This window comes from Myotis daubentonii, chromosome 4, assembly GCF_963259705.1.
Source record: "Myotis daubentonii chromosome 4, mMyoDau2.1, whole genome shotgun sequence".
Lineage (NCBI taxonomy): Eukaryota > Metazoa > Chordata > Mammalia > Chiroptera > Vespertilionidae > Myotis > Myotis daubentonii.
The window spans coordinates 28,490,628-28,513,508 of record NC_081843.1 but is presented as its reverse complement, the minus strand read 5'-3'; the positions used below and the strand labels follow the sequence as shown (position 1 = coordinate 28,513,508).

Below are 22,881 nucleotides of genomic sequence, written 5' to 3'. Positions count from 1 at the left end.
CCCAACCAGGGGCCTGGGCCAAGTAGCAGCCTGCAACCAAGGTAGGCGCCCCTGACTGGAATCGAACCCGGGTCCCTTTGGGCTGCAGGCCAAGGCTCTATCCATTGAGCCAAACCACGTAGGGCCAGATATGCATTTTAAAACTCTGCCTTGTGCTGAACAGAATTTGAGGGGGCAAGAGGAGGGATAGGGTGTTGGTTAGGAGGCTGTACACTGCAATAGCCTAGGTGATAGATGGTGATAGATGAGGGTGGGGCAGTGGAGTTGAAGGGAAAGGGATGGATTCAAGAGATATTTTGAAGGTGCTGAACAATGAATTGGCCTGGCAGAAGTATTCACTTTAAACTGAATCAAAGATCTTGTAATGAAAATATGTAAACTGCCAGGATGCTTCACACTTAAAGCTTTTATTTTGAAAAATAAAATACAAAAGTCATTACATTGTAAATGTATACAGGAATCCCTCAACTTCTCAGAAACAATACAATTTAAATAATTAAGATATTTAGTATTATCCACATCAATAAACAGGTACGAGTATTCTACAAAACCAAGAGAAACTGACCAATTTTACTTACAGAATGCCAATTTTAAACCCTCCCCTTTAAAACAAAGTTTGGAATCTGGTAAGAAAAGATAAGGACCAGAGCAGTTTTAACAGAAAGCGCACGTCCCTTCGGGGCTCCTAATCCGCTGGGTTGTGCATGCAATAGAATCAAGAGCGCTGTGCTCAGGGCACAGATCACTCAGGAAGGCCCAAATGTGTTCTTCACCCCACCCTCTCAGTGGGAGGAGTCTGACAAATGAACAGGAGATGCGGGCCATGGTACGCACACTCCCTGGATCTCAGCAGGTGACAGCCAGTTCTAGATGAAAAGGCATCAGTCTTCCCTAGGGGAAACAAAAGGAATTCGGTTACAGGTGTTGAGTCTCAGTTCCTTCTTCCCAGTTGTGGGCCTGACATGAGCCAGGAAGATGGGCAGGAGGATCAACAATTCCGAGAACAGTTAACCTCAGGGCCATGGGAGAGGCACGCTCTCCCTCCATCTGGGATGCATGGAGATGCCTGCCAGGAGCTCCAATGTGCAAAACAGGCAGATGGCAGGCAAAACAAGGGCTGCTCCTGCCTATTTCTAAATGACTGCAACTGGCATAGCAACTGAAGCTACTGCGGGGGCACTGGTAGGGCCGTCAAATGTCCAGAGGTCCAACATGCTGACTCTTCTTTTGAGAAAGTGGATGCTAAGGAAGGTTTAGATAACACAGCAACTGTCATTCAAATGACAAAGGATCCGAAAGACAAGAAGACAGACTGGTATCTGTCCTGAGATGCTCTGTTGTCTTCCTAGCTTCTCCGGAGTCCTTCCCTCAATGCATGTGGGCACTTACAGGCCTCGATTGGCAAACAAGAATGAAATGCTAGGCGTCAACTTGACATGGCATTATGTCTTGTAAAACAAACACTATACTTTCAGGGATCATGTCTGTACTTTGTTACTAGAGAAGTTTGTCTGGATGTGTCTTGTAAAACAGCCATCAATAAATAAAGCCATATGTGGTGTGTGTGTGTGTGTGTGTGTGTGTGTGTGTTGGGGAGGGGAGGGGATTTATAACTTTTGAAAGTATTTTGGATAAACAAAATTATCCAAGGCCTGATAACAGCTGTTGGATATGCATACCCATAGAGTATAAGTCTAACATTTAGTATTTGCTCCGTAGCAAAAGGACAAACATACATCCTAAAACCTATTCATGTTACTGGCTCATTGCCATCCATGATTTTGACATGGCATAGCAGTATTCATGTGCTTATACTATCTATAATCCACGAACACACCGCAAGTCATACAAATCTCCTATTCAAATTATTCAAACTCAATTTTCTCACCAGTACAACAGGAATAATACTACCTACTTGCCAGAGTGCCTTGACACTTGAATGAACTCATTCAAATACATACATATATTTATCATAGATCTTGTTTCACATATTATATATTATACTAGAGGCCCGGTGCATGGATTTGTCCAGGGCGTGTCCAGCCTGTCTTGCCCAGTCTTGATCGGCCAGACCCCAGCAGCAAGCTAACCTACCTGTCAGAGCGTCTGCCCCCTGGTGGTCAGTGTGCATCATAGCGACTGGTTGAATGGTGGAACAAACGGTCGGACACTTAGCATATTAGGCTTTAATTATACAGGATACCATATAATATATATCATTTATATACTATATATAAAATGCTTAGCATTTTATGCTTGGTATGGAGTATGCACTCAATACATGGCTATTATATAAAATAAAAATAAAACAGCAAGCAAAAATCAAATTTTCAAAAAGCTTTTCAAGTTCCAAATGATCTAAGGCAGTGGTTCTCAACCTTCTGGCCCTTTAAATACAGTTTCTCATGTTGTGACCCAACCATAAAATTATTTTCATTGCGCCCTAACCGGTTTGGCTAAGTGGATAGAGCGTCAGCCTGCAGACTGAAAGGTCCCAGGTTTGATTCCAGTCAAGGGCATGTACCATGGTTGCGGGCACATCCCCAGTAGGAGGTGTGCAGGAGGCAGCTGATCGATGTTTCTAACTTTCTATCCCTCTCCCTTCCTCTCAATAAAATATATTTTTTTAAAAAATTATTTTCATTGCTACTTCATAACTGTAATGTTGCTACTGTTATGAATCGTAACGTAAATATTTGATATGAAGGATGGTCTTAGGCGACCCCTGTGAAAGGGTCGTTTGACCGCCAAAGGGGTCGTGACCGACAGGTTGAGAACCGCTGATCTAAGGCATCACCACATCATTCAGAGCAAAATAGGATCTTCAGCAAGTGTGGGAGAGGGGGATAAGCTCTGAGTGGCTCCATCAGGGGGTCCGGGTCCAGAATCCAGCTTTGCCACTAAGTGGCTGGTGACCCTGGACACGCCCCTGGTGATTACTCATATATAAAGGGGGCGTATAAGGCCTGGCTGGCCTAGCCCAAACTGCAGTTCTTGGCTACTGTGAGACAATGCAAGTTACAAACATGAGACTCGTAATACATTAAAATCAGCAAGGGCAGACTTGACAAACCAACTAGCCCTCCCAAATATTAGTACAAAAGTATGTGCATGTCAGCACACAGAGAAAGCAGGGTGGAGAGAGAAGCGCTGGGCTCTTCAGCCCTGGGTTCTCCGACCTGGGATGTGACCTTGACAAATCACCTACTCTCTCTTGGGTCAGTTGCCTTACCAGCAAACAGATGATTGAGGATGATGTTCTCCAGGTTTCTTTCAGCTAAAATATCTTATTATTTATCATGTTGAAAATAACAACACTGTTATTTTGCTTACTATGTATCGGGCTTTTTGCAGACATCATTATGGTGAATTCTTACTACCACTCTCTTAATATTGTCCTCATTTCACAGATGAGGAACTAAGAAACAGAGAGGTTGAGTAATTTGCTCAGTGTCACAAAGAGCCAAGATTCCAGCCCAGGCCAACCGACTCCAGAGCTGTGCTCTCCACCCTGGCCACCCTGCCCTCCTACAAGAGCCTAAGCAGGGAAACCCAAAGACCAGCCATGTCCCCCAAACCTCACCTTAGGATGTAAGGGGCTCCTGGCTCTGCTACTCCCCCTGCTCAGTCTGTCAAAAAAAGCAAAACCTGTGTTAAAGTCCTCAGAGTTGGTCGGCATGAGTAATGACAGCTCCGGTCAAAATACCAGGTGTAGCTTGCAGGCTCTGATTAGACTTTCTACTGAACTCAGTCTGCTACTGCTGTGTAATAAATAATTTCACTGGCCTTTGTCCCTGCTTCCTGATGGGGAGACTAACTCCTTGAAATTCCTGCCAAACAGAAGTGTATTTACGAGCCCCTTGGATCACACCTGAGTTTACCCTAAGAGATGAGATGACTCAGAATGGGGGCTGCTCACCAGAAACAGCAACCCTGTATTTAGAGGGCTGGGGCTTTCAGCCAGCCCAAGCTCTGGATAGGGGACGTTGCCTGGGGTTTGAGCTCAATCACATGGCCAATGATCCAATCAATCATGCCTATGCGATTAGAACCCAATATGCCAGAGTTCAGTGGAGCTTCCTGGTCGGCGAACACTCAGATGTGTGGGAGGAAGTACCCTGATTCCAAGGCGCAGAAACTGTGTTTGAGACCCTCCCCGACTCTGTCCTGTGTCTCTTCATGTGGCTGGTCCTGATTGTATCCTTTGTAAATATAAAAGTGTAATCACAAGTATAAAGCCTCCCTGAGTTCTGTGAGCCATTCTAGCTAAGTTCAAAGGTGAGGGTTCAGTGGGCTCCAGTGTTACCATTTATCAGAAGTTAAGCAAAGTCTTTTACAGGCCCTTTTCTAAGTATGTGTGTGATGCAGTAAATGAAACTACCAGAGTAAGGGGATTGAAGTGCTGGATATACCTTTAAAAGTATTTGTTTAATTGATTTGTAGAAATTATCTATATTCCACAGGTAAGTCAATTGTTTCAAATATTTTCTCCTACTTTTTTTACTCCCTCTATGACGCTTTCTGATAAATAAACAGTCTCAATTTTAATGTAGTCCAACTTAGCCATTTAAAAATTAATAATTAGTATTTTCAATGACTTGTTTAAGAAATCCTTCCCTCTTTTTTTTTCTTTATTGATTAAGGTATTACATATGTGTCCTTATTCCCCCATTGCCCCCCCCCCACTCATGCCCTCACCCCCCTGGTGTCTGTGTCCATTGGTTAGGCTTATATGCATGCATACAAGTCCTTTGGTTGATCTCTCCCCTTTACCCCCACCCTCCCCTACCTTCCCTCTGAGGTTTGACAGTCTGATCGATGCTTCTCTGTCTCTGGATCTGTTTTTGTTCAGCAGTTTACATTGCTCATTATTATATTCCACCAATGACTGAGATCATGTGATATTTATCTTTCTCTGACTGGCTTATTTCGCTTAGCATAATGCTCTCCAGTTCCATCCATGCTGTTGCAAATGGTAAGATTTCCTTCTTTTTTTACAGCAGTGTAGTATTCCATCGTGTAGATGTACCACAGTACCACAGTTTTTTAAAATCCTCCCCTCATAATATTCTCCTCTCTTGTCTCCTAAAAACTTTATTATTTTGCCTTTCACATTTAGGTCTATAACCCACCTAGAAATGATTTTTGTGTACGCTGTGAAGCAGGGGTGTCCCTTTAGTTTTAGTCTTAAATACCCTTTCTTGACTCCATTAGACTTATTATGCAAAAGAGCCTTAAAATTTGACATTCCTTCAAGACTCTGAATCTTGGATTATTCTCTGGCTCCAAATGCGATAGCCTGTGAATGAGTGACAGCTTGTTCATGAATTCACCTGGGTTTCTGGAATTCATGCCCTGCCAAGGCTCAGGGCTTGCAACCCCTTGTGTGCAAAAGTCTATCAGAGTTTTTTGGATAGATCAGGAGATCCTTGAGAAGATTTAAAAATGTTTAAATGTTTCAATTATAGTTGATACACAATATTACATTAGGGTCAGGTGTACAGCATAGTGATTAGGCATTTATATAATTTACAAAGTGATCACCCCAATAAGTCTAAGTACCCATCTGACACCCTATACAGTTAATAAAAATATTGACTAAATTCCTTATGCTGTACTTCACATCTCTGTGACTGTTTTCATAATGGGCCTGGAGCAGATACACAAGGCAGGCCCCTTATATGTGGAACACTGTGTGGGCTGGAAGACCTCAAGCAATCGGATTTTAGTTACTAATAAAGTATTTCCCTAGTTTTGGAGGATAGTGAGCTCTCTGAAATTAAGACTGCATTAAATTATTGTTAAAACCAACAATTACCAGAGGCCAATCTTTCTACTACAAGCACATACTATCTTTAAAAAGATCACTTCAACGCAAGAGCCCATCTATATACATCAAGAGGGAAAACAGATACAGTACCTGAGGTTTTTCTTTAAGAAATTCAGGTAGCTGAAATTCTCCTTTATAGACCTGGAAAAAGAAAGCAAACAACTACTGTCATCATCACTTCCAAGTGCTTGCAGCACCTGATGGTGGGTGGGCTTACTGCTTCAGTCTTGGTGAGTTTTAAAATTGGAGGAAAGCCTGCCAGTTCAAGAGCAGCCAGGGTTGAAGGAGTGAGTGAAACGCATTCACTCTGATCCCACCTGCTCCACATTTACCCCAGTGCTTCCAAAAGTGGGCTGTCTGGGAGAGGGCTCAGAGTATTGGAAGAAGAAAAAACAACATCCCAACCTCCCAAGTTCTAATCATTTTAGCTGAAAGAGAAACAAGCCCTAGCGCTTCTCTCTCAAGCAACCAACACAGAATTCCCACAATCTAGAATAGGCTCCACTTGATTTCCTTTTGAACTCTCCAACCTTAAAACCCTGGATTTAATCCAACCTTTCTTTTTTTTTTTTTTTTGTATCCTGCTACATTGCTGAATTCATTTATTATTTTTTTTTTAATTAAATCTTTATTGTTCAGATTATTACATTTGTTCCTTTTTTTCCCCCCCATAACTCCCCTCCTCTCAGTTCCCGCCCCACCCTCCGCCCTCACTCCCCACCCACTGTCCTCATCCATAGGTGCACGATTTTTGTCCAGTCTCTTCCCACATCTCCCACACCCCTTTCCCCCCCAAGAATAGTCAGTCCATTCCCTTTCTATGTCCCTGATTCTATTATAATCAACAGTTCATTCTGTTCATCAGATTATTTATTCACTTGATTCTTAGATTCACTTGTTGATAGATGCATATTTGTTGTTCATAATTTGTATCTTTACCTTTTTCTTCCTCTTCCTCTTCTTAAAGGATACCTTTCAGCATTTCATATAATCCTGGTTTGGTGGTGATGAACTCCTTTAGCTTTTCCTTATCTGTGAAGCTCTTTATCTGACCTTCAATTCTGAATGATAGCTTTGCTGGATAAAGTAATCTTGGTTGTAGGTTCTTGGTATTCATCACTTTGAATATTTCTTGCCACTCCCTTCTGGCCTGCAAAGTTTCTGTTGAGAAATCAGCTGACAGTCGTATGGGTATTCCCTTGTAGGTAACTGAGTTACTTTCTCTTGCTGCTTTTAAGATTCTCTCTTTATCTTTTGCTCTTGGCATTTTAATTATGATGTGTCTTGGTGTGGTCCTCTTTGGATTCCTTTTGTTTGGGGTTCTCCATGCTTCTTGGACCTGTAAGTCCATTTCTTTCACCAGGTGGGGGAAGTTTTCTGTCATTATTTCTTCAAATAGGTTTTCAATATCTTGCTCTCTCTCATCTTCTGGCACCCCTATAATTCTGATGTTGGTACGCTTGAAGCTGTCCCAGAGGCTCCTTACACTATCCTCGCATTTTTGGATTCTTTTTTCATTTTGCTTTTCCCGTTGGATGTTTTTTGCTTCCTCGCAATTCAAATCATTGACTTGATTCTTGCGCTCCTCTGGTCTGCTGTCGGGCGTCTGTTTAATATTCGTTATTTCAGACCGTGTGTGCTTAATTTCTAGTTGGTTCCCCAATATAAGATCGAGGGTCTTATTAGTTTTCGTGTAGATCTCATTAAGTCTATCGGCAGCTTCTAAACAGTTCTTGAGAGACCTTAAAAGTGTGGTTCTGAACTCTATTTCTTCCATTGACAATTTTGTCCTGTTTCTTTGTCTCCGCATTTTGTTATGCTTCTTTGGTGCACCCCCTAGTGGTCTTTGTTCGCAGTCTTATAGATAAATCTTGATTGTTGTAGCTAATTCCAGGGAGGGTTTGACCTCCAGGCCAAGTGGCTATGAGAATCAGCTGTGTCAGCAGTGAGAGAACTTCTGTCCTCTAGGGAGGTGCTAATCTAGCCTTTGCCTGAGGCTATCCGGCAAATGCCTGTGTGCAGGGCTTGGGCGGGGCGGGTCGCACAGGATCAACAGGGTGGGCCGGAGAGAGCAGTTATGGCGGCTCTCAGTCCTGTCCCCAGGGGCTCTGCCTCTCTGAGTCCCAGCACCCGCTGCAAGGCTCGGAGAGAAAGCTACACTCGCTCTGACCAAAGCCAGACAGTCCGCTTCTCCCGTTTGAGCCTGGGTCCCTAAAGACTCGCCTGTATCTGGAGCTCAGAGTCTGCGACTCCCTCCCGATTGAAAACAACAACCGCGCCCTCCGCCGCCAGCCTGCTCCGCGCACTCCGCACCTCAGAATTTGACTTCAGCACTGCGTCTCCTCTGAGTGTCGGTATGCGTTTCTCTTTCCTCCTAGTTGTAGGACTTCCACTCAGCCAGCGTTCCTGTGGTTCTGGGTGATGTCCGTTCCGTGTTTTAGTTTCACTTTTGAAGTAGTTGTTCAAAGCAGCAAACTCCAGCGTTAACCTATGCCGCCATCTTGGTTCTCTCCAATCCAACCTTTCTTAATGTACCCAAGATTCCCATAATAATTTAAATATTAGATGATTCTTAAAATGACAAATACTTTTAAGCTCATAAAATCTTATGATACTTATTATTTTTTAAATCCCAAACTAGTCACACAGCATTACGATGTTATTGATTGATTGATTTTAATCCTCACCTAAGGATAATGCTTATTGATTTTTAGAGAGAGAGGAAGGGAGAGAGAGACATCAATGTGAGAGAGAAGCATCAATCAGTTGCCTTCCATACATGCCCTGACCGGGGATTGAACCCACAACCCAGGTATGTGCTCTAACTGGGCAATGAAACTGTGACCCTTTTGGTGCATGGGACGATGCTCCAACCAGCTAAACCACCCGACCAGGGCAATCTTATAACTAAAAATGTACTCTTTTCTATATGTAAAATTATGTTTCTAATGCCAGTGATTAGGAAATAATTTTTAAAAATAATACCATTTACACTAATATTTAAAAACCCCACACCAAATACCTGAGAATAAATCTAATAAAAGATGTATAAGACAAGACCAGATAAATAGAGAGACATACTATTTTCTGGGACTGGGGAAGGGGTAATTTGAAGCTGATTATAGAAGTTAAATGGAAATGCGTAAGACCAAAACTACTCAAGGTAATCATAAAAAGAAGAAGAAAATGGGAGGGGCTTATTCTACCAGATATTAAGACATTATTATACAGCTATAATTAAGCTATATTATCTATAATAATAAGAGTGTAATATGCTAATTAGACCGGACAGTCGAACGACCTTCTGGACGAAGCTGGGGCTGCGAGGGCTGAGCCCCTTGCACTAATTTTGTGCATCGGGCCTCTAGTATAGATATATAATTAAGACAGTTAAGTTTTGGTACTGACAAAAAGAACGCTTTCTACTGACAAAGCAATTCCTATTTAGTCAAGAAACCAAGTCCTGCATTGCTTACAAAAACAGCAAAGTTAGGAATAGAATTTCCTTTGGCGACAAGAAACAGTGTTCTGGACATACTACTCCCTGGCACTAAGGACTGAGGGTTTTGTCTGACAGCGATGAGTTAGGTACTCAGAATCCATACCTCTCTACAGAGCCCCCCCACCCCACTCCCACCCCACCCACCTCAAGCACTGAAGAAGTGACAGGAAGACAAAAGTAGGCGTTTGATTTGGAGGGTGCACTGGAAATAAAAATGAAAACAACAGCAGCTAAACTTTACTACTTTCTCTGCACCAGGTTAGTGTTAAGTAAGGGCTTCATATGTACTATCTTGTGGAACTCCACAATCTCTGGAGGGAGGTATTATCTTTTTAGAGAGAAAGGCACAGAGAAGTTAAGTAATTTGTCCAGTGCAGGGAAATGGGAAGCTATGAAGCACCATTTTCAGACTTCCGTTGATCTGTTTACCTTAGACTGAAGTATGGAGGCTAAGGCCATAATCCAGACGAGAAAGGATGGCAAGGAGGCTGGCAGTGGAGGTGGTGAGGAGTGGTAGGTTTGTGGATTTGTTTTTCTAATTACATGTAGACTTCCTAACAGACTGGATATGGTATGTGACAGAGCCGAGTCAAGGATGACTCCAAGGTTTTTGGCCCAAGCAACTACCAATTGGAAATATGCAGCTGCCATCAACTCAGTTAGGAAAGATTCTGTGTTTAGTAGATTTTTGGAAGATCGTTAGTTCAGTTTTGGATATGTTAAGTTTGAGATGTCTATTAGCCAATGAATGAAAATATCAAGTAGTCAGTTGGATATGCAATTCTGGAGTTCATGAAAGAGGTCTGAGCTGGGATATATAAATTTGAGAATCATTAACTTAGAGATGCTAGGTGAAGCCTCAATACCTGATGAGGTAACCCAGGGGGCTAAGGGTGGATAGAGAAGAGCAGAGGACTTAAGACTGACATACTGGGACATTCTAACATTTAAAAGTCAAGGAGAAAAAGAACCAACAAAGACGACTAAGAAGCTATCAATGACATAGGAAAAAAATATATTTTAAGTTGTGTCCTAGAAGCCAAGTGAAAGAAACATATCAAGGAGGGAGTAATTGCCCTAGCTGGTTTGGCTCAGTGGATAGAGCACTGGCCTGTGGACTGAAGGGTTCCAGGTTCGATTCCGGTCAAGGGGCACATGCCTGGGGTTGCGGGCTCGATCCCCAGTAGGGGCTGTGCAGGAGGCAGCCAATCAATGATTCCTTCTAATCATTAATGTTTCTATATCTCTCTCTCCCTCTCCTTTTCTTTCTGAAATCAATAAAAAATAAACTCATAAAAAAAGGAGGGAGTAATCAATTGTATCAAAAGATACTGGGCGGTAAAAAAAAATGACCACTGGATTTAATAACATGAAGGTTAGTGTGACCTTGACAATGTAAATTAAGTAGCCTGGTAATTCTGAATGTATGACAGAATAAAGGAGAAGGAATTGGAGACAGGGAGTAAAGAAAACTTGAGCGGGTTTTTTTTTAAAGGAGAACACTAAGAATTTTTCCCTCAAGTCTTACTCATTTTTATTGATTTCAGAGAGGAAAGGAGAGGGAGAGAGGGATAGAAACATCAGTGATAAGAGAGAATCATTGATTGGTTGCCTCCTGAAAACCCCATACTGGGATTGAGCCCATAGCTTGGGCATGTACCCTGATCAGGAATCGAACCATGATTTCCTGGTTCATAGGTCAACACTCAACCACTGAGCCAAGCTGGCCAGGCTGAGTTTTGATGTAAAGGGCAGCAAAGAAACGGAAGTCTGTGTGTGCATGTGTGCATATTAAGCTAAAAAAACCCCACTAAGGGCATATTTGTTAATTGATGGGAAAGATCCTACTGGAGAGCAAAATCTGATGATGCAGAAGACATGGTGAAATGGGCTTGGGGATACATGGGGGAAACATCTTCAGACTGGAGCATGGATGTTCACTTCTGTTACACAGACTTCCTATTATAATAGACTAGAGGCCTGATGCACGAATTCGTGCATGGGTGGGGTCCGGCCCGCCCCAATTGGGGCTGAACGGGCCAGGCCATCTGGGGGGAGGGGCCACGGGAGGTTGGCTAGCCAGCCCTGCCGCCTGGTAAAACTCCTGGTAGAGGGGACAATTTGCATATTAGCTTTTTATTATATAGGATGAAGATATCAGGTCTGAATCACTTCCTTTCCTCTAGCTTCTCAAAAATTACACAACAGCCCTGACCGGTGTGGCTCTGTTGGTTGGAGCATTGTCCTGTACACTGAAATGTGGGTTCGATTCCCAGTCAGGGCACATACCCAGATCCCAGTTGTATCCCTGGTTGGGGTGCGTATGGGAGGCAACTGATTGATGTTTCTCTCTCACACCAATGTTTCTCCCCCCCCCCCTCTAAAATCAGTAAGCATATTTTTGGGTGAGCATTAAAAGAAAGTACACAACACCTTTTTGTTAAAACCACATTCTGTACATTTTCATTATTATTACAATATAAATATTTATATAAAGTGAAAGTAAAAATATCACACATTTACTTCTTTTACACAACTTGTGTGTATTTTAGCTGGGGTTAATAATTGCCCCATACAGTTTTACATTAATAGAATATTTTTAGAGCAGTTTTAGGTTTACGGAAAAATTGAGCAGAAAGTACAGAGTCCCCATACTTCCTCTCTCTCTTCTACAGTTTCCCGTATTATTAATTGCATTACTGTAGTACATATGCTACAGTTAATGAATCAGTATTAATATGCTGCAGTTAATAAAAGTCTTTAGTTTGCACTAGGGTTCGCTATTTGTGCTGTACTTTCTGTGTACTCACCATGACAGTAGAATACAGAATAGTTCCACTGGCATAAATCTCTCCTGTGTACCACCACCTGTTCATCTCCCCTGGTCTCAACTTTTTTACTGTCTCCATAGTTTTCCCTTTTTTATAATGTCATACAGTTGGAATCGTACAGTATGCAGCCTTTTCAGATTGGCTTTTTTCACTTAGCAATTTTTTATTAGTGCTATCATGGTATATCTTTATTTACCCCTATATTTATGTTTATATTTATATTTATTAATTTTAGAGAAAGAGAGGAAGGGAGAAGGAGAGAGAAACATCAAAAGGTTGCCTCCTGCTCACACCCCAACGGGGGACCAAACCTGCAACCCAGGCATGAGCCTCCCTCCTATGAAGATCCTTGTGAGTACATTGGGCCCACCCAGATAATACTGGGTCATTTCATTTTAAATTTATTATTCACATCTGTAAAGTCCCCTCTGCCATTTAATGTAACAAATTCACAGATTCCAGAGATTAGGACATGGAAATCTTTAAGGGGCATTACTCAGCCTGCCACGTGTAAGCAATGGATGACTAATGCATTATACTTAGAATTTTTACAGTTTACAAACAGAAACATAGGGATGAACAAAGTGCTACAGAAATGAAAGTTGTATAGCCTTATACACAATCAAAAAGCTGACGAAGCTGATTTTACAACCTTCAAAAGATTCGACAGCAGCAGCAGCAACAAAACATCTGTGCATGCATGTTCATACAGAGAGATAGATGAAGAGATGAAGCAAACATGGCAAAATTTTAACAACTAATGAATCATGTTAAAGGTATACAGATGTTCTTCAGATTTTTCTATAAATATGAAAAAGATGGGGAAAATTAGGGAGACAAAAAACATTTTCAACACCACAAATATATTAATCTTACAAAGCTCACTGGAGTATATTATAAGAACTATATAATCTGTGAATGGGCTGAAATTTAGGATTAAACTCAGGGGTTGGCAGCCTAACTCTATAAAAGACCAGTGAGTAAATATTTTAGGCTTTGTGGGTCCTACAGCCACTTTTCCAACTACTCAGCTCTGTAGTACAAAAACAGACATTAACAAAATGTAAATAAATAAGCAGAGTATATTCTAATACAACTTTATTTACAAAAACAAGTGGCAGGCCAGATTTGGCCTGCAGGGTGTAAGTGCCAATCCTTAATTTAACTCAAAACATTCTTTCAAAATAAGAGAATTTTAAACAATCTCCAGAAACATGTACTAATGATTATACTATGTATTAAGGATTCATTCCAAAGATTAGTCTCACAATGCCTGGTTGTAAATTCAAATTCCACTGTAAACTCAAATCTAACTTATTCCTCCTTCTTCTTTCTGTAAACTCACTATAAACTCTATAATATATTCCCCCCTCCCTCCCTCCTTCTTCTTTCCAATTGTACTCAACTGCACAAAAATGGATTAATCATAATTCTTAGTTCATGACAAACTTTCACCACTGACCCATGCTTGGCCTGCTGCAGTTTATTTTGTAATGTAATTCATTATTTTTAATAAAGTATTAATCATTCCCCCTTAAGAAATTATGACCTGATAGTTTCACATGCAGAGAAAGCACATGATATGATAATACAGCAAGGAATCTAGGTTTTGAAATTTACATCTTCAATCCCACTTGGCTCTTGTGGCCCACTGGAGACTCATTATCTCTAAAGCACAAATATGAAATAGCTGATAACATGTATGTTTACATATTCACATTTGTCTAAAAATATTTTGGCAGCTTTGCAAATCTCCACCCGGGTTCTTGGAGAGTTCAATAGTCTTGTGCTGTCCAGAAACAACTGGGCGAATGTTACATTTCCTATATTAAGAAGAAAAATATTAATCAACTCAAAAGCATGGTAGTGTACTGAAACAATGTTTTCTTTTTTTTTAATATATTTTATTGATATTTTTATAGAGAGGAAGGGAGAGGAATAGAGAGTTAGAAACATCGATGAGAGAGAAACATCGATCAGCCGCCTCCTGCACATCTCCTACTGGGGATGTGCCCGCAACCCAGGTACATGCCCTTGACTGGAATCGAACCTGGGACCCTTGAGTCCGCAGGCCGATGCTCTATCCACTGAGCCAAACCGGTTTCGGCAATGTTTTCTTAAAAAAGAAATATTTCAGTGTGTTGACTTTTGGGTGAAGTTGGATAAGATGGACTGGAATGTGAGTTGAATTGGGAACATGTAGAAGCTGTGAACTAGAAACAGTTAACTGCACTCTATGTTCACCAAACTTCTTAAGGGGAGGGTCGGAGGATTCATCATTCTTGTATCTTGGACACAGGAAGAATAGACAATTGGCTGAAAAAAGAAATAAATGGGTGGGATCCTTCCATAATGGTCTCCATCAGTGAAGAGTTACTATTTTTCATCTTACTCACTCTTTTCTTTTTTTCTATAAAATAATTATTTCCAAGAGACTGCTAGAGGCTCCATAATAAATCTTAATATATGCCATCAAGTTTCTGCTCAAAAGTACTATAAATTGAAATGCATGCTTAAAAAATTTTAAGAATTCTGAAATCTGTATCTTTTTCAACCCAATTTGGAAAAAGTATAAAACAGTAGAAAATGCTCTTGGGGAATAGTAATGTCGTGCCTATTACTATTAAACAGAAATTCTACTAAGAAATAGTTAATTGATTATGAGGTCACTGGTCATTGAGTTCTAGTTAATGGCAACTATCTTTCCTTACTATAGCAATAACATTACACTTAAAATTGTACATTGTGTTATAAAAGTTTGAGATTATCTGTAATAAAGAGTTATAATTATGACATGCAAACAGATAAGATGAATTATTCAAATAATTTAATTAAGTCACTCACTCAACAATGAAGCCTTTTTTAAATTTTTATTTTTTAATTGTCATCCGAGAATATTTTTTCCATTGATTTCTAGAGACAGTGGTAGGGAGGGAGGTCTGTGTGTATGTATGGGGGGGGGGGGCGGGGAGAGAGAAACATTGATGTGAGAGAGACACATGGATTGATTGCCTCCCGCATACACACCTATGAAGGCTGGGGAACTTGAAACCAAGGTATGTGCCCTTGACTGGGAGTCGAACCTGCAACTTTTTGGTCTGTAGACCCATGCTCTAACTACTGGGCCAAACCGCCCAGGGCAATGAAGACATTTTTTGATGTGCAGGCCCTGTGTCCAGAATTACAGGTCTCAATGAATATGTAAAGGAGTCATCTCTCAATCCAAATTATGAGGAATCCATTCCAGTCCAAGCCAAATGCCAGCCTGGTACCAGGACAGAGAAAATGAACATGCACCATTAACATATCCATTTATTTCTGTGTTTTCAAAGGAACCTTTTATTGCTTTGCTTAAAAAAAACCATTTTGGCTCAGCCAGTGTGGCTTAGCGGTTAAATGTCGACCCAGGAATCAAGAGGTTGCCAGTTCAGCCCTGGCCAGCTTGGCTCAGTGGATAGAGCATCAGCCTGCGGACTGAAGGGTCCCAGGTTCGATTCCGGCCAAGGGCACATGTCTGGGTTGCAGGCTTGATCCCCAGTAAGGGATGTGCAGGAGGCAGCTGATCAATGATTCTCTCTCATCATTGATGTTTCTCTCTCCCTCTCCTTCTCCCTTCCTCTCTGAAATCAATAAAGAAATATATTAAAAAAAAAAAAAAAAAGAGGTTGCCAGTTCAATTCCCAGACTGAGCACATGCCTGGGTTGCGGGCTTGATCCTCATGGGGGGCCGGGGGGGTGTGGGCATGCAGGAGGCAGCCAATCGATAATTCTCTCTCATCATTGATATTTTTCTCTCTCTCCCTCTCCCTTCTTCTCTGAAATCAATAATATATATATATATATATATATATATTAAAAACTAGGGGCCTGGTGCACAAAATTCATGCACTGGGTGTGGGGCGGGGGGGGGAGTGTCCCTCAGCCCAGCCTGCCCCCTCTCACATACTGGGAACCCTCAGGCGTTGACCCCCATCACCCTCCAATCGCAGGATTGGCCCCTTGCCCAGGCCTGATGCCTCTGACAGAGGCGTCAGGCCTGGGCAGGGGACCCTCATTTCCCCCCATCACTGGTTCTGCCCCCAGCCCAGGCCTGATGCCTCTGGCCTAGGCATCTGGCCTGGGCAGCGGGGACCTGCAGTGGCAGCGGGGGGCGCCGCGATCACGCTGGCTCCGCCCCTGCCCCTGCAGGGTGCCTCTGGCTGAGGCGTTCGGCCCAGGCAGCGGGGACCCACAGCTGCAGCGGCCCCGCGATCGTGGGCTCCGCTTTAGGCCCAGGCAAGGGACCCCTAGCTCCTGGGACTGCCAGCTTCGACCATGCCCAGCTCCCATCGCTGGCTCCACCCCTACTTCCTGCTATCACTGGCCAGGGCGGAAAAGGCACCTGATTCTCCGATCATGGCTGGGGGGCAGGGCAAAGGCGGCCCCAGGGCCGCCTTTGCCCTGCCCCCCAGCTCTTAGCTCCCCCCTGGGTTTCTGATCACTGTCAGTGGCAGGGGGCTTCTTCCTGCTTTCCCTTTCGCCTCCCTGCATTGTGCCTACATATGCAAATTAACTGCCATCTTGTTGGCAGTTAACTGCCAATCTTAGTTGGCAGTTAACTGCCAATCTTAGTTGGCAGTTAACTGCCAATCTTAGTTGGCAGTTAATTTGCATATAGCCCTGATTAGCCAATGAAAAGGGTATCGTCGTACGCCAATTACCATTTTTCTTTTTTATTAGTGTAGATTGGTAAGGTTATTGAAGATTATTATAACACAGTTAACCACCTTGACCTAATGTCATTATATAGCAACTGTAAGCAAAAAACTGCAAAATAAATATTCCTTTAAAGTAAATGAAAAAGACTTTGAAATTAACAATTTGTTGGGCCAAAGTTAATAAATTTAGCAAGTGTTTAACAATTTATTAGCAAGTGTTAACAAATTTCAAAAACCTAAAAAAAAAAACTAGCAATAGATTCTCTGGTACGGTGGTATTAAGGTAGAAATTAATTACAAGAAGATAACCAGAACATTCCTAAATGTTTGAAAATGAAGGAATAAACTTCTAAATAGTCCATGGGAGCAAAAAAAAAAAAAAAAAAAAAAAAAGAAGAATGGAAATTACCAAATATTTTTAACTAAAAACCAAAAAACATTACATATAAAAACACCTAAGATGTTAATACAGCCTTGGTGAAAGGGAATTTTATACCTTAAGTGGATATTTAAGAACAAAATAAGGGTGGTAACCAATGATCTAAGCATCCATCTCTGGAAGTTAAGATTAAGAGTAGCAATATTAAACCCAAAGCCATAAAAAAGAAGAAATAAGGTAGAAAACAGATAAAATAGATAAAATCAACAAAGCCAAAAGATGATTTTAAAAATATAAAAAACTTTATAAACCTCAGGCAAAACTGATAAAAACAAACAGTACATTAAAATAACCAATATAAGTGAAACAGGAATCATCATCACAGGCATTTAAAAGGTAATCTAGCCCTGGCCAGTTTGGCTCAGTGGTTGGAGTGTTGGCCCTCAGCCCTCGGACCAAAGGGTCATGGATTTGATGCCAGGTCAAAGGCAAGTACCTCGATTGCAGGTTCAATCCTGGGGCATGAGCCAGAGGCCACCAATGGATGTGTCTCTTTCAAGTCAATGTCTCTCTCTCTCTCTCTCTCTCTCTCTCTCTCTCTCTCTCTCTCTCTCTCTCTCTCTCTTCCTCTCCCTCCCTCAACTCTCTCTAAAAATCAGTGGGAAAAATATCTTCACTCCTTGGGTGAGAATTAAAAAAATAATAAAAATAAAAGGTAATCTAGCAAATGATTTGTCAGATTTGCTCATCATCCTAAATAACCTATTTTAGTTTTGCTGATTCTATTTTTTCTATTATCTATTTCATTAATTCCTGCTCTAATCTTTATCATTTCCTTTCTTCTGCTCTCTTTGTGTATAGTTTTCTGTTCTTTTCCCAGTTCTTCAAGGTGTTACATTTTAGATCTTTCATTTTTTATAGAGATAAATTTACCTTTTATGCAGCTTTTTTTGCATCCTATATATTTTGCTATGTTGTGTTTTTGTTTTCATTCCTCTCAAAGTATTTTCTAATTTCCCTAATGATTTCTTCTTTGGTTAAGAGTGTATTGTTTAATTTTCACATATTGAAAATTATCCAGTTTTCCTTCTGTTATTAATTTCTAACTTCATCCTGTTGTGGTTGGAGAAGATATTTTGTATGATTTAAATAATTTAAAATGTACTGAACATTATTTTGTGGCCTAACATATGGTCCATGCTGGAAAATGTTCCATATGCTCTTGAGAAGAATGTGCTGTTATGGGGTGGAGTATTCTGTAGAAGTCTGTTAGGTCTCAGTAGTTTATAGTGTTCAAGTCCTGTTTTTCCTTATTGATGTGTCTAGATGGTTTATCTGAAATTGAAATTATGTCAGTGTTGCCCCGTATGTTTTGAGGACTCTGCTCCTCATATCTGCTCATTGGTTCAGAGATTATGTAAATACAGACGAGCACAGCCTTTTCCCACCCCTACTCTACTTTCCTACACTTAGCTTCTGCTGTCAGGGAACAAGTTTGGACCATAAGTTCAATTTTGGACATTGTTTGAGGTTCCCACAAACAGCCAGGTGGAGATATACAGAAGGTAGTTGGAAATTATGAGCCCGGGGCTCAGGAAAGAGACCCACTGAGAAATACAGATTTATGATCATCAGCAAATAGGCTGCAATCAAACTGAGTGGATCAGCTTGACTGAGGAGACTATAAAACAGAAGTCCTTTATCTGATGGGCTTCAGGGGCACCGATGAATCCACTGAAATTTTGTGTACATATGTGTCTATATTTCTGAGGTAGAGATCCACAAGTTTTATTGGATTCTCAAATAGGCCTGTAAACCTAAAAATATTAAAAACCTAAGGAGGAGGGAGAAGACTAAAGATGCAACCTAAAGGGCACTATTTACCAAAATGTGCTACAATTAGAGACTGTGACAGGAAAGAACATGGAATGTGTTAGCATTTCATTTCCAATTTACCATCTGAGTCACAGCACCCCTGAAGCACATGATTTTTACTCAAAGCTGGGCAATATGTCCCCAAAATATGCTGTCTTAGACACCAGTACTTCCAGACTTGTACAAAAACCAGCACATATAGGCCTAGGGCTTTGGATTCTATATTCCCATACAAAATAAAAGGAATTTATTCCCACTTTCCACCCTATCAAGGGAACAATCTCGTCAGCTACCTTCTTTCTTTGGAGCCTACCTCATGTCATAGCTGACAATCAAAGATCACTTTTTAAGCATTACTTTATAAAACTTCATGATCATCAATGCTGTATATTTAAATATCTGTGTTTTTACAGGCAAAAAAAAGTTTTGAAAGCACACAGGATTGGGATTGCAAGAAGGGGTATGAAATGCAAACCCACGAAACAAGAATGTCAGCTTGTATGCATTACCACAAAGTGCCCAAAAATGCAATTATAGTTCACACTTTATCTTTTTTCCCTCAAAATCATTTGTCACGTTAGAGATGGGAGGGCATGGGAAGGTTTTTCTTTTCAGTGTGCATTCTGAAGCCCTTTCAAAAGCCACAAATGTGTCTGAAACAAATTCTCTAGTCACATGGATTCAAGTCATAGCATTCTTCCCAAACTACCACTCAAGCAAGCCAAGAATAATCTAGCCAGCCAACTTGAATGTAGGAAAACTATAATGCTACTGCCTGGGAAACCTCTAAATATCATTTACACATGCACATTGGTTTATAAAAACCATTTCAGTATTGTATAAAGGAAAAAGCTATGAATTACCAATTACTAAGAGATTATTAAGCACTATGATGAGGGATACTAGATTGATATGTAACTCATCTTTAGCAAAATGTAGTTCACAAAACTTTAAAGCATATAAAACTTTTTTAAAAACTTAAGAGATGGTTCATAAAAAGATATGTACATATAGGTTAAATTAGAAAATGTTCAATTACATTAATAAATGAAACCTATTAAAATTAGAAAAAATCTAAAATAAAATTATGTATATTATGCTATTAGTTTAAAAGTTTTTAAAAAAATTATCAACATATATCAAACACCTTAAAAATATCAAGTACTTTGATCTGGTCTACTCTCATTAGTCTAACCTAAAAAAATACACAAAAAAACTAAAATGTACTATGTGTAAAGATGTTCATTGTAGCATGATTTGTCAAAAAGAAATTGTAAGCAACGAAAGAAAAATGGTAAAACGAATTCTAGAACATACACTAGAGAAACATTTTATTTGCTCATTCATTTATTTACTATGTTTCAGAAAGGACTTAAGGTGGCTCATGTAATGATATATTACATAACCATGAAAATTTATATTTAAAAAGCATGTGCACAATGGGAAAATACTAATAAATATTAAGAGGAAAGGCTTGGATACAAAATCATGTGTATGCAAAGGTAAGACTATAAAATATGTAATCTTATCTGTTTACCAACATGTAGAGAAGGAAGGGAATCCATCAAAACAATAAGAATGGTATGTGTATCATATCATTGGTAATATAGCAGGATAATAATAAGATAGGAATATTCCTGAGCAAATGAACAGAGAAACTGAGACAAGAAAATTAAACAAGGCCAAACAGTTTGGGCAACTTGCAGACAGCTTGTAAAGTGCAAGATCCTATCTTCCCCAACCAAAAACACTTGAGAGCAAATGGTTAATGCCTCTCCTCCCTAACCAGAGAATACAGAGCTTAAGTCAACCTGGTCAGAGAAAACAGAGAACAAAGACTGAATTAATACCATTTGTGCCAACTAAACTCAAGAACAAATATCACTTGGGGGATGTTAGGGCAGGAGGACGGGAGGGAAGAAAAAGGGGAATTTATCTCACCCACTGAATAAAGAAGGCAGCAGTCTTGGTAAAACTACTAGATGTTCTTAGAAATTCTGGGAAAAGTCACAAAAAAGTAAAAGGGGGACCTTGAAATCTAGTCTGTTGCCCAAGATATCTGTCAGAGGAACCTTGAAACCTACAGACAGAAAAGTATAAAACCCTTAAACCTCCACCAGGGCACTCAGACCAGCTGGGTTGCCCACTTGTGCTTTTGATAAGTGTATTTTTAAAATGTGTTTGCCTTGCTCCTTTATTAAATTTGCTTGCTTTGCTACAACATTGCGGTCTGTCACTCATCTGAAATCTTTCTTATGAGACTGACTAGAACTGAGGAGGGGACAGCCCTCACCCCCTGACTCAGGGGGCCGTCCAGTAACAGTAACATCATAAGTGAATTTTATTCTCTTTTATAAGATTTATATACTGAGGTTATATTTTTATAGTAAAATGATCATATATATGAAAAGTATAAAAAGAACAAAGATTATTTTACAAATAAAAAATTTGTCTTTATATATGATGGGTTACAAGAAGATAGCTCTTCCTACATAGCCACTGATGAACTGAAAAAGGAAAATGAAAATAATACTTAAGAGAAAAAAATCCACATTGGAAATTAACCTCATAAGATATAAACTTGTGGCCGGCTGTATTGCTCAGTGGTTGAGCATTGACTTATAAACCAAGAGGTCATGGTCTGAGGCCTGGTCAGGGCACATGCCCAGGTGGCCAGCTCAATCCCCAGTAGGGGGCGTGCAATGATCAGTGGCAGCTGATCAATGATTCTCTCTCAACATTGATGTTTCTTTATTTTTTCTTTCATCATTGTTTCTATCTCTCCCTCTCCCTTCTTCTCTGAAATTATATATATATATATATATATATATATATATATATATATATATATATATATATATATATATTAAAGGTATCAAAAGAAAGAGAGAATAAAGAGAATATATTATAAGGTTGTGGGGAGGGGAGATCATTGACATAAACAAAATAATGCCAGAAAAAGGCAAGAAAGTTTAATCTTGAAATTAAATAATTTATCAGTGAACTTATGCTAACATGGTTTTCTTGTTTAAATTATAGTTTCAAATACATCTAGAGACTGAAAGTAGAACTGTGACTGCCAGGGGCTGGAGGGAGGGAGAATAGGTAATGAGTATGTAGTTTCAGTTTGGAAAGATGAAAACAGTTCTGGAGATGGATGGTGGGGATAGTTGCACAACAATGCAAATGGATGCTTTTCAGAGTCACCACCAGGCCCTGGGAGGCCTCCCAGATCCCATTTCCCAGAGGCTGTGGACAGCTCCCTGGATCAGGCCTGATTTTTCAGCGACGCCCGTGACACCAGCTTGTCAGTCACAGGGGCAGAGGCCTACCTGGTCCAACAGTCTTTCCGGGCTGGGAGTTCCCAGAGCAGCGAGAAAAAAAGCCCCTGATGCCGCCCCCACTGTGGGGGCTGCCGTGATCCGTGCCCCACCAGCGGCTTGCTGGGTGACCTTTGGCAAAACAAACCCCTGGGCTTTACTGAGCTCGCTATATCTAGGTGGCAAATGAACAGGGTTGGATGAACATCTTTGAGATCCCAACCAATTCTGGCTTCCAAACTGCAGCTTCCATTGAATTGCCAGACTGTCCAAAACCTTTTTGCACTGGGGCTTGGGGCGTAGTGCAAACTTCCCACAAAAGTAACGCCCCAACGTGGGGGGTAAGTGGCTAGAAGAGGCTGGGAGGTCTCCCAGGGGAATAGGAAGAGGGCCCAAGGCCCAGCTGGCTCCATCTCTGAGAAGCCAGGAGAGGACAATGGGGCATCA

The 22,881-nt window shown here is 40.7% G+C and overlaps 1 protein-coding gene across 1 annotated transcript in view; it reads right to left on the bottom strand.

Annotated features, from left to right (window-relative positions):
* Positions 1-388: 388 nt before the first annotated feature.
* Positions 389-22,881, bottom strand: part of TPST1 (tyrosylprotein sulfotransferase 1) — an 82,752-nt gene continuing 60,259 nt past the window's right edge. Inside the window, exons 4-6 of the mRNA XM_059693365.1 lie at positions 5,921-5,971; positions 3,584-3,629; positions 389-891 (exon numbers count right to left, since the gene is read on the bottom strand). Of these exons, the coding sequence (XP_059549348.1) occupies positions 3,612-3,629; positions 5,921-5,971 (69 nt within the window). The 3' untranslated portion in view covers positions 389-891; positions 3,584-3,611. The remainder of the gene's footprint in view (positions 892-3,583; positions 3,630-5,920; positions 5,972-22,881) is intronic.